This window comes from Periophthalmus magnuspinnatus, chromosome 6 (assembly GCF_009829125.3).
Source record: "Periophthalmus magnuspinnatus isolate fPerMag1 chromosome 6, fPerMag1.2.pri, whole genome shotgun sequence".
Lineage (NCBI taxonomy): Eukaryota > Metazoa > Chordata > Actinopteri > Gobiiformes > Gobiidae > Periophthalmus > Periophthalmus magnuspinnatus.
This window is the reverse complement of record NC_047131.1, coordinates 18,658,623-18,672,465: the sequence shown is the minus strand read 5'-3', so window position 1 is coordinate 18,672,465 and position 13,843 is coordinate 18,658,623. Positions and strand designations below refer to the sequence as shown.

Sequence of the window (13,843 nt, the reverse complement as noted above, 5' to 3'; positions counted from 1 at the left end):
AATTATGATGGGATGGTATATCACATGTTTATACTGTACATTTCAGTATGTCACTGTTTAGGTACAGTTTGAAGAGTTCATAAAATGTACATTAAATGTTACACAGCAAGTTTAGAGCCAGTTTTAGCAGAAACATAATATAAATGGTTTATGAAGAATAATGCCTTTTGTTTAATACAACGCTACGCGGCTGAAGGACTTTCTCCATCCACTCCTCTGAATGATCTAGCTAATCACAGTGAAGTGTGCATCATCAGAAGAAGCTATAGCCTATAGGTCACTATGTTCATTTAAAATCAATCTAAAATGGAAATTTTGACCAAGGCGGAAAGAAAATCATGTTTTTTATATAGATCAATGAAGTATACTGGCGTGATTGTAGTAATTGTCTAATCAATTGTTTTCTATGTCTCACAGATTGGATGACATAACCTTATCCTCCTCTGAGTCCTCAATTTTGTCCCCAAGTCCACTGTCCCTGTCTGTGTCATTAAACTTCACTTTGGGGATCTTCATCTCATCCTCATCTTCCTCTTCTGCTCTGTTGTCTGGGATGATCACCACGTCCTCTTTGGCATTAGGGTCGATGTCCTCCTTAAACCAAACTGCCTTGTACCCATCTTCTTTGAGTTTGTCCTTTGTTAGAATCGGCTTCACCTCTTTTTCCTCATCTTGAATTGGTGAAGGGGGTCTCGGGATAGATCTGGACTTGGGTTTGTCCATCTCCAAACCAGAGTGAACACTGCCGTTCTTCAGACCACCTCCAGAGGGACCTCCTTTGTTGTCTTTGCCACCATCGTCATGTTGGAAAGCTTCATTTGTGAATTGGACCCCCTCTTTTTGACCGGATGGGCCCAGCTAGGAACAGAAGTTATATATTAGATTAAGTAATTTAACACTGATTGTATTTTTTTACATTTTGGGTGTCCAGGTAATAATGTAATAAATGGGAAACAGGATACCTTTATTGATTCCAAAAACTTACCAGGAGTTATATTGCAATTTACAATCTGCACTGACAACTAATTATTCACTGGGGAGAAGTGTCTTGTCCAAGGGTACAACAGAGTGTCAGAGTCTGGATTGAGCTGCCAACTCTAGTTATAAAACAGCTACTCTACCACCTGGGTGATGACAATTTGTAATAAAAGTAGGAAAAAGTATGAACTATTTTAAAGTAAATCTCTTCTTACAGAGCTCCTGAAGGCACTGGCTTCGTTGATCTTTTTCCAAGCCGCACCACCTTTTCTGAGCTTGACAGCGAGAACAGCGATCACCACGATGCAGATGAACAGGAGACAGCCCAGCGTAGCTCCCAGCGCGGCCATGTCTGCTGACCTAAAGCTTCCAGGAGGTTTGATCTCACTGCCTTCATAGTTCAAAAGTAAAAACAAAACAGTCATAACAATATCTGGATAGGTTTACTATGTTACACAAAAGATAATAATTTGCTGGAGCAGTTTTGATTTATCATTAGCTGTAGCTTGAAGCAGGTGGCTCTGATTGGTTGCTTTAAATATGCCATCATCTTAAATTGTTGTTGCAGACAATGGATAACTTGCATAAGCTTTAAGCATCCTGAAGCTTTGAGGGTCACTTACAGCACCACGACACACTTAAAGGCAATAATTAGTAAATATGTCCCTTTATATTTCACATTTCTCCATATTTCTATTACATTTGCATATCAGTATTAATTAAAGGTGCATTATGTAACTTTTCTGAGTGAGGACCCGCCCCGTGGAGATTTTGCTTGGCTGAAATGTTCCACAGTATGACTTTAAACATCTTGCATTTATTGAATTAAAGGTGTTTGTTAAAAAAATAAAATAAAATTCAGAAAAACATGCATGATTATTGTGAGCAGGGTCACCTCTCCACAGATCTGACCTGTAGCTTGGCCTAATGGTGACACCTGAATATTCCAGACAAATAAATAACATATACATGGAGAGAAGCAGGTGGTAAGCCATTCACCAGAAAAGTTACTCTGTGCACCTTTAAAATATGCTCTGTTTTCAGTGTATGCAAGCAGAAGCAAGATTTTCCCCAGCAGTTACTGAACAAGGACCAAATTTTCGTATGATAGAACCATTGTGATTGTAAGTGACCCTTAAATGTCTAGTTCTTTCCATGTTTGTAACTTCACTACACTGAAAGTTGTTTGAGACTTAAAAGTGGACACCTGTGTGCGCTGTGCTGCCCGTGGTGCCTTCAGTGGTTGGAACAGGGTTGGACGTTTGATCGCTAACTCCAGGTGTGCCGATGGTCGTCTTGCCGCTTTCATTGGGGGTGGGGGTAGGATTTGAAGTGGGGTTAGTTACTATTGTGCTAGGGTTAGATGTTTGGTCGGGCGTAACAACAGTGGTGGGACCAGTTGTGGGAGCAGGAGTGGTGGGCTCGCTGGTTGGTTCGGTGGGTGCTGTGGAGATTGTGGTCGGAGGAACAGTGGTGGTGGGCTCTGCGAGGAGAGCACACATCAAGCTTAGACTCTGAATGAGCGAGCTTCGCAATCTTGAAGGCTTAGAATTGTTTGTAAAGGTCCTATATTGCACAAAACTGACTCCTGTGAGCTTTCAGCCATGGTAGAATGTTGTTACCTAATCAAAAATATACCCAGAGTTGTGTTTTGTGTTATTCATATGTGTTTTCATTTTGAGAGAAGAACACAGCCTAAATATGTAGGATTTCTGTGTTAAACATTTGTGAATGAAACACAGCTCTGGCTATGCTGTTGATAAGGATTGATGAGGTCCTTTAAAAATGAAAAGAAAAATAATACAGGTCCAGAATTTATTTTCTTTTAAATATCATTACTAGTGATGGGACAAGATTGTGCCACGTATCTTGGAAGATCTTTTTTTTTTTTTACATTGAGCTTGGCCAAAAAAAAGAGAGTCATTGCTGGTGAGTTTTGCCACAGTTCCAAAATGTAGTAAAATTATGGCAAAAAAAATATTGAATTAAATAAAATGTAACCTCAACCACACCTCATCTTTTATTAAAAATGTCAAAGGCTGTTTTGTCTTGTGAACCCCATCCTATGTCTATATATTATTTCTTGGTTTGTTTATCTACCCAGGACAAAAGCTCAGTAAGGATACAAAGCTTTATTTTTACATTTTGGCAAACTTAAATTTAATCCGCTGCCTTAGATTAGAAGTCAGTAGACTAGTGACACCATTATAATGTCAAATGCTTATAATAGCTAATAATAATGGATTCATAAACTTCCCAGCATTGCTTAGTTTAGCTGCAGAAGCAAAATTAAATGGCTAATTGGCAAGCGTTTTTTCAAAAGCATTTCCATTCTTATAAAGCTGCATATTTGTGCTCGCCAAAGCATGTTTCTTCCTACCTGGAACCACTTCCACTCTGAGCTGAGTTGTTACTGTTTCAAAGCTCTCCATGTCTTCAGCATTGACCTGAATAAAATAAAATGTATTATCAAACTGCAAAAAAACAAAAAAACAACTCATTGTGAAATATTGCCCTTACCTGCAGGTTGTAAATTCCTCCTGGGACCTCAGTGGACATGAACAAGAATCCTTCGATGAGGGAAAAGGCAGAGCTACTGCTTCCCGTAATGGTGTAGACAATATTAGGATTTATACCCTGTGCAATAAAAAAACATTTAACAGACATAAAAATACATTGTTTTGGTTATTTCTTGCTGTCATTGCATTACTGTTGCTTAGATGTCTGGCGAGGCTATATTTAGGTTAATTTATGATATTTTGGCCCTGTCTCTGTTTGCCCATGACATGTTCCTGATTTGACATTTTCAAATATGGCTCAAGTTACACAATCATGCAACAGTTTAGTTTATATTCCAGATAAATACATTTAGTTATTATTTTTACAGTGAAAAGTACATTTGTGGGCTTTACCATTGATTTTAAAAGCTAAATACTGGTTTTGACTACCCTGTATAGGTCTTAACCATGTGCTATATATAAACTTCTTTAAACAGTCTTATATATATAGTCTCATATGGTATTACCCCAGCTGGAGTATAGTCCTCATCTTTTGCAAGTATTTTCACCACGTTGTTTGTGTCAGCAGCGTCCATAGCTATGGTCCCGACTCCCGTCACCACGGCGTCATACAGCTCCTTCTCAAACTGGGGCGGATGGAGATTTGAGGCCAACACATTGATCATAACGCTGGTCGTTGCAAACTGGTGTGAATTTACAGCTTGAGTGGCCTAGCAGAGACAGAGAAAACAAAACAAAATTATCTAAATAGTAAATTAATTATTAAAATAATGGTAATTAAATTAAATAATGACTTTAAATAAATCTATTATATCATCTGTATCCATAGAAAATATATTAAAGGTTAAAGGTGTAACTCTCCATACACTGGTTTGCCTGGAGTGCTCCACTATATCCTATCAATCTTGTGTTTTTTTTAATTCCTAAAAAATACCTTGAAAATGTTATCCACAGGTCTGACCTGTATCATCACTTACTTGTCTTATATATGATAAATTGAATGCTATAATGTGGAATATTCCACAACCATCTTGTTTGAGACAAGAAGTGTACTCTCCACTAGAAAAGTTGATTATTTAGAAATAAAAAATATGCTTTGGATTTAGAAATAATTGTTTATATAAATAAGTTGGCATTTACCATCACAGTCATGTGGATAACTGTCGTCACATTTACAGCTTTCACCATAGTGAGGCTTCCAGTTTCAGCGTCAATTGTAAAGAAATCTTGAGATCCTGAGGGAAAAAAAAAATCTCTTCTGGTCACAGATAATAATGTTTATCTCTGGAGGGGAGCCTTTGCCACAGGCAAGTCCTAATGGGTATTTCTGAGTTTCACTGCAAAATCAGAACATTACAGTTGAAACCAGAGGTTTACATACACAATATAGACACATACGCTTTTTTTTCTTACTATCTGACATGAAAAAAGACTAAACCTTTCCTGTTTTAGGTAAGTTAGGATTGCCAAAATTATTTTTACTTGCTAAATGCCAAAATAACAAGAAAAGGATTTTTTTAGACAATTGTTCATTACTTTCTTCAGAGTCAGAAGTTTACATACGGTAAGATTACTATGAATGTTATGTGGAAATACTGAAGCAACATCTCAAGACATCAGCCAGGAAGTTAAAGCTTTGGCGCAAATGGGTTTTCCAAATGGACACTGAAACGAAGCATACCGCCAAACTGGTTACAAAGTGGCTTGAGGATAACAAAGTCAATGTTTTGTAGCGGCCATCACAAAATCCTGATCTTAATCCTATTTAAAATTTACGGGCAGACCTGAAGAGGCATGTGTGAGAATGGCGACCTAAAAACTTAGGTCAATTACACCAGTTCTGTCCTGGTGAGAAGCTTGTGGAAAAACATCCATTTGACCCAAGTCATTCAGTTTAAAGGCAATGGCACCAAATACTAATAAAATGTATGTAAACTTCTGACTTAAAGAAAGTGATGAAAAATTGTCTTACTTACTTACTTACTTACTTCTCTCATTATTCTGGTATTTAGTAAATAGACATAATTTTGGTAATTCTAATTGAGCTAAAGCAGGAAAAGTTTAGTCTGATTTCATGTCACAGTGACAGTGTCTTTATATAGTGCACGTGCACTGGTGTGATTTCAATGATGTGAAACAATTTCTGTAGTTTTTATTGTTTTTATTGTATTTTTTGTTGGGATACAAAATATGGAAATAGAAATACAATAGGAATACAAACTATTTAGGGAGTAATTATTTAGTGCAAATTTTGTACCCCACAAGTAGATTTTGTAAGTATTACAACCCATCCGAAGTACCCAAACACAGGTCTAAAATATTAACTCAATTAATTTGTGTGCCATTTTACAATGCTTCTTTTTGGCTTCCTGTTGTAGTCTACAGACTGTAAAGAATTTGCAAATATAAAATTGTTAATAGGCTGCACTTGAAGGTGACAGCCTTATGTGGTCCCCTGAATTTGTCCATTTAACTCTGTGTAATTCCTAACAGATGACTGGAGGAGAGAAAGACTTAAAGAGTGGGGATTATACTAAATCAACTTTTTTTTAAAGGTTTCTATCATGTTATAATGCTGCTTCCTCATCAGGCACTATTCGAACCCTCCCTCCAGTTAGCTGTACGATACCATGCCACTTGACTAAGACTCATACACAACCAGGAAGTTCTCTGCAGCGCTCCCCATGCTCCCACCACCTCCCTCCCTGCTCAGCCCAAAAGCATAACAGCGAGCGTCAAAAATGTAAAAAACAAAGGAATTTAACTTTTTTAAATGTAGGTAGCATGGTATCTAAATATGTTATGTTTTAGCAGTGAATATGTCATAGTAGTGTAATGCCCCCTCTTCAAGTATAGTTCACTCACCACTGACAATAACGTATGCGATTGGCTCATTTATTCCATTGTCTCCATCCTTAGCCCAAATATTATTCGGCTTCAGAGGTATTGGCTCAGGCTGCAAAAAGACACATACAGAGACATGTAGCATATACGTGATTAAAAAAAACTTTTTTTAAAAACCCCTGCATGTCTGTATCAGGGCATGCCAAGGACTAAAGCAGAAACTGCTTTATAATAGGCCTATCTAATAAAATAAAAGATTATTGATATGAAATATGTAGTTTGACTGACACATAGCTGGAACAAGGATAAATCTGCATCTGAATTTAACTAAACTAACAATTCACAAAGCGAAACAGAAGCAGTGGTTAAAACTCTCGTCTCGCAGCCATGGGACCAGGGCTTGATTTCAGATCTGGACTGGGCTTGTCTATGTGGGATTACATAATTTTGTTGTAAAACATGTATCATCATAAATAATACTTCCTTTTATTAAGTGTGGGTTTCACCACTAACCCTCAGAGACTGACCTCTAGTTGTCCCAGTTTGACTGACCCTTGATAGCCTGTGTTGGGACAGATTTTGATCCCCTGGACCACTATCTCAGTGCAGGGTTGAAACCAGGGCGGCCTGTTGTCCCCGTCTGTGATGGTGATGTCTATGGTAGTGGTGTCTGTGTGACCGGGTTTTTCAGGGACTTCGTCCTGTAATAGAGGTTGTTGTTAATGAACCATATGTAAAAATTGTATTTTAAAATTGCTACTTTAAAGCCTATCATTGATTAGATACATGAATTCTGGGGGTTCTGAGCTTTCACATGAAATATGGCCTGTCCATACACTGTGAATGAGAAAACCTGTATGCATCCTCTATATGCAGAATAAGACTGCTAACTAATAACACAGGAATCCCATTTTTCCACAAAAAAGACTAAGATATTTTGTTTTGATTTGATAATTGCAGCAACTCAAATTCCATTATGATTAGTTATGCAGCTCTACTGGTACCTATAGTCCCCATTTTCTATAGAGTGAACGCAGCAGGATTGAAGAACATGGATACTTTAAAAAATGTGAGGTACTTATGGTCCCCAGCATCTTTGTTCTCTGTCTATGGAATATGAGGAACATAAATACTGAAGAACATTGGTACACAAACCACCAAAGTAAAGTAGTTGTTGTAACAATTTGAGGTAGTTGTAAAATCACTGAAGTAATGGAACTAATGTGAAATGAGCCTGGAACACCTGACTGCCCTCCTGTCCACTCACCGCTCTCCAGAGTTTACCTGCTCCTCACCCTTCATCATCTCCTCCTATTACTCCTCCTCTCTGCTCGTCGCGCCTCGTCTTAGTCCAACCAGCGCCCAGTCTGTCCTATTTAAGGCCCTATAGCAAATGCACACCTATTTCAGTTTGTGCCACGCCCCACCTCCTCCCCAGCACCACCTCGGCTTCCTCTCATCGTCCCCCTCACTCGCCTCAGCCTCCCCTCTATCACCTTTAGTGTCCAGGCCCCAGGGGAAAGACATCTCCTGAATGTCATCATTCAGTAAAGTCTACTTTTCTTTGGTGTCTGTCTCAGTCTTTCCAGGTTCAAATGGGAATGGTTAGTTTAGATGGAGGTGAGGCTCTCACCTGAACAGTCAGTGTCAGTTGAACTGTTTTAACACTGTCAAAATCTAGTGGTTTGTTCACAACAATCCCAGGGTCATTTGGAGATTTCAATCTGAAGAGATCCTAAAGAAAAACAGGTAGAACAATGAATAATAAATATAAAACACTTAAGAATACTATTTATTTACAATTTCAGCTGAATATTTAAAGGTATTAATGTTTTCTGTCTGCTTTTCGTGGTTAAACTAAAAGATTAAACACATCAACATTATTCTTACAGATGATGACGTGAGAGTGTAGATGAGTGGCCCCAAATTGTCCGGGTCAGTTGCTCTGATGTCTGTCATCAGAAGATCACCTACAGGTGTCATCTGGGACAAAAAGGTACAGTTTGTATTTTTACTTCAGGATAAATTACAGCAAAACTTTAAATATAGGCATTACATGTAGTATTGCTGTAGCTATTGTTAGCACAGCTCAAAACAGACATAATGATAAGCCATAGGCCTAATGCTTTGTGAAGTTGATTATTGGTGTAATTATGTGTATATTGAAAGGCAGAGTGAGTTTTCATCCAATCAAACCACCTCTGGTTTATGTCTTGAATAAATGTGTGGATTTCCTACCTCAGAGACGTCCAAAGTGTAAAGTCTTTGACCAAAACGAGGAGGGTTGTCGTTCAGATTTTCCACTATAACAATTATGTTGAAAGGTACCTGGGGAAAAAAAAAACACACTGTGCATTGTTTTTTATTTTTTATTTTTAAGAAGGCTAACTAAGGCCGAACATGGGGCTTTACATGGAGAAAGAAGAGTAAATTAAGGAACAAAATACAAATCAATGAACAATTTTTATTCATATTCTTCATATACTTTAATATATCCCTAGATATACACTAACATTAAATGGGACATTATATTTAAAAATCTACTTTTATGAGCTTTACAGCTCCTCTTTAAATTTGAATAGTAAATAAAATAATAAAAGGCGGAAGGACTAATTGGCAGCATTTCTCATTCAATACTCCTCAATTATGTATAGAATAATTATAGTAAAAATAATACACGAATAAATAAAGTCCTACCGTTGGTTGTCCTGGAACCGTGCAGCCAATCGTGACTTCATACCTCTTTATCTGTTAACAAGCCGAACATGACCACATTCAATCAGATATTATTTTACAACAACATAACATAGAGCAAGAAGAATATTTAACAAAGGAATATCCTTTGCAATTTCACACATGTATCAAAGGTGCACTGCTTTTTGATGGAGAATCTGTCACCTGTTTGTCGCCATGGAGATGTTATTGGTTTGCCTGGAATGTTCCACATTTACATTTTCTGTTTTTTAATGAATGACCTCATTCAACATAAACAACTGGACTGCTTTCTGTTAGGAGAAGCTTGGTTCAGCAGTGATACAGCTGTAGCTGTTCTGCTTGAAGTTTGCCCCAAGCCCTAAAGGAATGTAAAAGAGGAGGAGGCATAGCTGCGATGTACCACAACAATTTGACCAAAATCATGTGAATTTGGTTTATTTAGTTCCTTTGAATACTTAATCTTTGAGACTAGACTAGATGGTAAATCTGAATCTGCTGCATTTATTATGGTGTACAGGTTTCCCAAATCATCAGCCGACTTTGTGAAAGACTTATCTGAAATCATTTCACTGAGTATCACGACGTATGACAAGTTTATCATCAGGGGTGATCTCCATATTCACTTTAATAATAAACATGACCCAAAAACTACAGAGATCACTTCGGTTTAACACACCACATATTGGAGTCAACTCACCAATTTGGCAACACTCTGGATGTGTTAATCTGCACAGAGGCACTGTCAGAAATGTAGTAACTGACTGATCACTAATGGGGTCTTTTTATGTTGAGATGCCTTTCTGTACACCCAGATGAATAGTGCACAAAGATATTTGAATGAAAGTAGAATGCGAACTTATAATGAGAATTAATAATGTGAAATCAATATGCCTCAAAGACACTCTATATCATTTTTAAATGCATCACATTGAAAAAAAAAACTCTCTCTTCCTGTACACACCAACGGCCAACCCGATACCAGATCTTCTTAAATGTGTTTATAACTGCTTTTTAGGTAATCTTTTAGGCATTATTAATATTTCAATATTTTCCTGATGATTTTAAAACTGCATTGATAAAACCCTGATTAAAGAAACCCAATATAGACAATCATGACCTTCTAACTACAGACCCGTTTTTTTTTTTTCTTTTTTCATTATTCTTTATTGTCAAATTAATTAATCTTACAAAAGAAAAGATGATTTGTACGGGGGGATCGGGGAGTTTGTTTAATACATTTTTTCAATGGATGTGGAGCTGCATTATTAATCCTTTTGGACAGGTTTCGCAGATTTGAATACAGAATTAAATTGTCCACACTGAACAATTTGTATGTATTTAGGATATGATAGTGGTGATAACAAAGTGTTTTTTGTTTTGATTGAGTGCATTTAATGCCTGATTATAGATTGATCTGAGAGGTTTGAGCAGCCGGACACACAGTAGGTCATGTGTGGGATAATCATGGCATTGAAATATGTGAAAGTGACCTCGACTGTCAAGCTGTTCCTCATGTGTCGTAGGGAGGAGATGTTGTATCGGATTGAGTTGTGTACTTTTTTATATGCTTTTTGAAAGATGAAGTTTGGTTCAAATAAACTCTTAGGTACTTTGTTACCAGAGTGAAAATAAATATTGTAACAGAGACAAAGATCTTAGGCATGTCTTTTAAACCTGCCCTTTCTTAGCAAAGTTTTGGAAACATTAGTTCTGGAGCAAATATATATCTAGGTGAACTCAGACTAAGTAGTAATAGTAATACAGTGTTAGTACTTATTTTATTAGACTTCAGTACACAGACCACAACATCCTTATCCGTCATTTACAAAACACTGATGTTCTTTCTGGTAATGTTTTAAACTGGCTGACATCTTACATAAAGGGCAGAATATTTTGTGTTTCTCTTCAAGAGTATGTGTCCACAGAGAGAATCTTTTTCTATGGCCTTCCACTGGGCAGCTGCCTGATTTCTCTGCTTTTTTCATTGTATATGCTGCCATTTGACGACATTATTAGAAAGCACCAGGTCTCATTCCGTAGTTGTGCTGATGATACTCAGCTGTATATCTCAACAGAGCCAGACCAAGCTAAAAATATCTCATCCATAACAGACATAGTCCTTGACACAGACCTGACTTTTAGTGCAAATGTAACCAAGGTGACAAAAACAAAATTTTTCCACCTTAGAAATATTCAATATTCAAATCAGACATGATGCTGAGAAGCTCTTCCATGCATTTGTCACAAGTAGACTTGATCATTATAATGCAGTCCTTACTGGCCTCCCAAAGAAAACAGACTACAGTTGATCCAAAAACCTGCTGCTCACCTTAATCTGAACCAGAAGGGGGACCATATAACTCCCATTTCAGGATCCTTACACTAGTTACCCTTAAATTTTAGAATTGATTTAAAGTGCTTTTGCTGACTTATAAAGCTCTAAATGGCCAAAGCCTTGCCTACATCTCCAATTCCCTGGTCAACAACAACCTAAACAGCACAATGCAGTCCTCTCCTGCCTGTTTGTTGGAAGTCAATTTTTTTAACATAAGCTTTTAATTAATTAAATTACTATGGTGTGCAATTTTACATTTTATCTATTATAACAATTTTGGTGTTTTTTACTATGTAGTGTCTTTTTGTCTCTTTTATCACTTTGAACTGCATGTTTGCACAAAAAGTGTTATATAAATAAATGTATTGTTATTGTTATCTACACTAAGACAAGCAGGTAGCAGATCCTCCACCGTCAAAGTTACACAGTGCCCCTTTAAATTTGAACCAGGATCAGTGTCTCTCACATCTTCGTAATCCAGAACCGCAGTAACCAGCAGTCTGTTCATATCAAGCGCGAACGGCTTGTCTGGACTCTGATATTGTAGATCGACGTTTTCAGTGACTGGGATGGTTGTGACCACTGTCCCCACTGTATTGTTCTCATTGAAGCGCGCCACAATAGTCGGTGGACAACCTACATACAAAAGGTTGAGGAAGGGTTAATCCAAATTAGGGCTGCACAATATATATCGTAATCAGATTGAAATCTGAATTATCAAACCTCAAATGCTGAAATGACTTTGATAATGTCCTCTGCAAAGTACACAAGAATATCCTGACTTTTTATTTAAAAAACCTTGTACCTGCAGTTTAGACCCTATAAACCTGTTCTGAAATGCAAGGGGTTCTTGTATTTGTTTATATTTCAGTCTTCTCCCAAATGTTAACATTGCTGGAGTTTACAATGTGCACTCTGAACAGAATCCTACTTAAAAAATAATTTTTCGACCTTCAGGGCACTTAAATCGCTTTATATCAAGTTACCACACACACACAGTTAGTTTGTATCTATGAGTCATAAAAGTTCCTAATTCAACCTTCTACAGTTAAAATCTTATCATATACCGCAAATATATGCATATACACCAAAAGTGATTGTTCGATCGGTTGTTATAGTAATTATCGTGACAGCCCTAGATCCAATTTTTGCGATTTTATTTTATTATTACAAAACAAAACAATATGACTTTCAATCTTTTTTTTTAAATCATAAACAATATCAACTTTGAAAAATCTGTACTTAATCATCCTTAGTACTTTCATTGTCTCAGTTAAAATACACAATGTTCAATCTCAGACTAAAAGTATATTTAATTAGGATCCAGAGTGCACTCGCCCCAATGGTTTAGGTAAGAACGAAATACTTCCTGTTTCTCTGAAGTGGGACCAGCCCGTTCAAAATGACTCATAACTACATTTATGTGAAGGATATTTTAGGAGGGTTTGACAAACTTCTTTTTGGTAGCGAATTAAAATGTGTAAATACATTGACATTTTTTACACTTATTCTATATGTGATATTCAGTTTGGTTCAGGTATTAAATCTGTTTTTTGATCCTTATTTAATCTTATTTAATAAAATTAAGGCATAGGATATGTTATGTCCATATATTTAATTTGTTTTCTAATGTTAATAATTTAAAAAAAAGCACCTTATGTGTAAAGCCCTAATTTATTACAATAGGCCTAGATTACAAGTACGCTTTCCCACTTTCTATTTTCCATAAACAATATTGTTGTACTTACCCTGTGCGTCTGTCCCAGTCTGAAGTAGGGCTAACAGAAACAAAACCCCAAATCCAGTTTTCATCACATTTCGGTGGTCCCTGCCAGTCCCCATGGCGATGTGGTCCTGGTTTGGTCCTGGATTAGTCTACTCTGAAACTCCTCTTTGCCTCTGTTATTCCTTATCGCGTTTGTTTTATGGTGCGTTTGGACTTTTGCCTGTCATAAACCGCTGGATGCTTACCTGTTTGCTGGAAAGCCTTATAAAACCATATATATGTTCTGATTCGTTTTTAGCCAAGCGGCAGAAGAGGAAATAATGAGTTTTGGAATTAATGGGGTTAGGAGATACATTAATCTCCAATATGATTATAGACCAAAGGTTAGCATTTTGGGTATGCGTGTGCAGGGCAGAGAGACGGGCCTACAAAGGGTTCTACTCTTTGAACCAGTCACGATAGAGAAAAATATTTAATTAGGTTTGTGAATTAAGCAAAAGAAATCTACTTAATATGAATCATTTCAATTTAACAGAGCGTATCTAGATGGAAAATTATTGTATTTGTGTATTATGGTATTGTGACTATATTGGTGCATCACATTTAAAACCAAAGATTAGCCTGAAACAGTGGAGGCTCTAAACTACTAAGGGTTGTCGGTTTGATACTGGCAATGCATCATTGTGCCCTTTGGCAAGGCACTTCACCCACTTGTCATTCAGTCTT

The 13,843-nt window shown here is 37.0% G+C and overlaps 1 protein-coding gene across 2 annotated transcripts; it reads right to left on the bottom strand.

Annotated features, from left to right (window-relative positions):
- Window positions 1–54: 54 nt before the first annotated feature.
- LOC117372742 (cadherin-related family member 5-like) lies at window positions 55–13,293 on the bottom strand. Of its 2 annotated transcripts, XM_033968582.2 has the most exons (15): window positions 13,140–13,293; window positions 11,858–12,027; window positions 9,039–9,089; window positions 8,580–8,669; window positions 8,232–8,324; window positions 7,975–8,076; window positions 6,869–7,042; window positions 6,363–6,453; window positions 4,638–4,732; window positions 4,004–4,207; window positions 3,499–3,615; window positions 3,359–3,425; window positions 2,186–2,461; window positions 1,194–1,369; window positions 55–858 (listed from the first exon to the last, which is right to left on the bottom strand). In XM_033968582.2, exons 1-15 carry the CDS (start codon window positions 13,231–13,233, stop codon window positions 412–414), a joined length of 2,247 nt encoding a protein of 748 aa, XP_033824473.1. In that variant the 5' UTR covers window positions 13,234–13,293; the 3' UTR covers window positions 55–411. The 2 variants fall into 2 exon arrangements, with proteins under 2 accessions (XP_033824473.1, XP_033824474.1); XM_033968583.2 differs by lacking the exon at window positions 2,186–2,461.
- Between the last annotated feature and the right edge of the window lie 550 nt (window positions 13,294–13,843).

Excerpts from the sequence above, each read along its gene's own strand:
- LOC117372742 (XM_033968582.2), bottom strand. The coding sequence starts at position 13,233 with ATGGGGACTGGCAGGGACCACCGAAATGTGATGAAAACTGGATTTGGG. Across the intron at positions 2,462-3,358 it reads CAGAGTGGAAGTGGTTCCAG|AGCCCACCACCACTGTTCCT; the intron begins GTAGGAAGAAAC and ends CTCTCCTCGCAG. Across the intron at positions 1,370-2,185 it reads GGGCAGCACAGCGCACACAG|GCAGTGAGATCAAACCTCCT; the intron begins GTGTCCACTTTT and ends TGAACTATGAAG.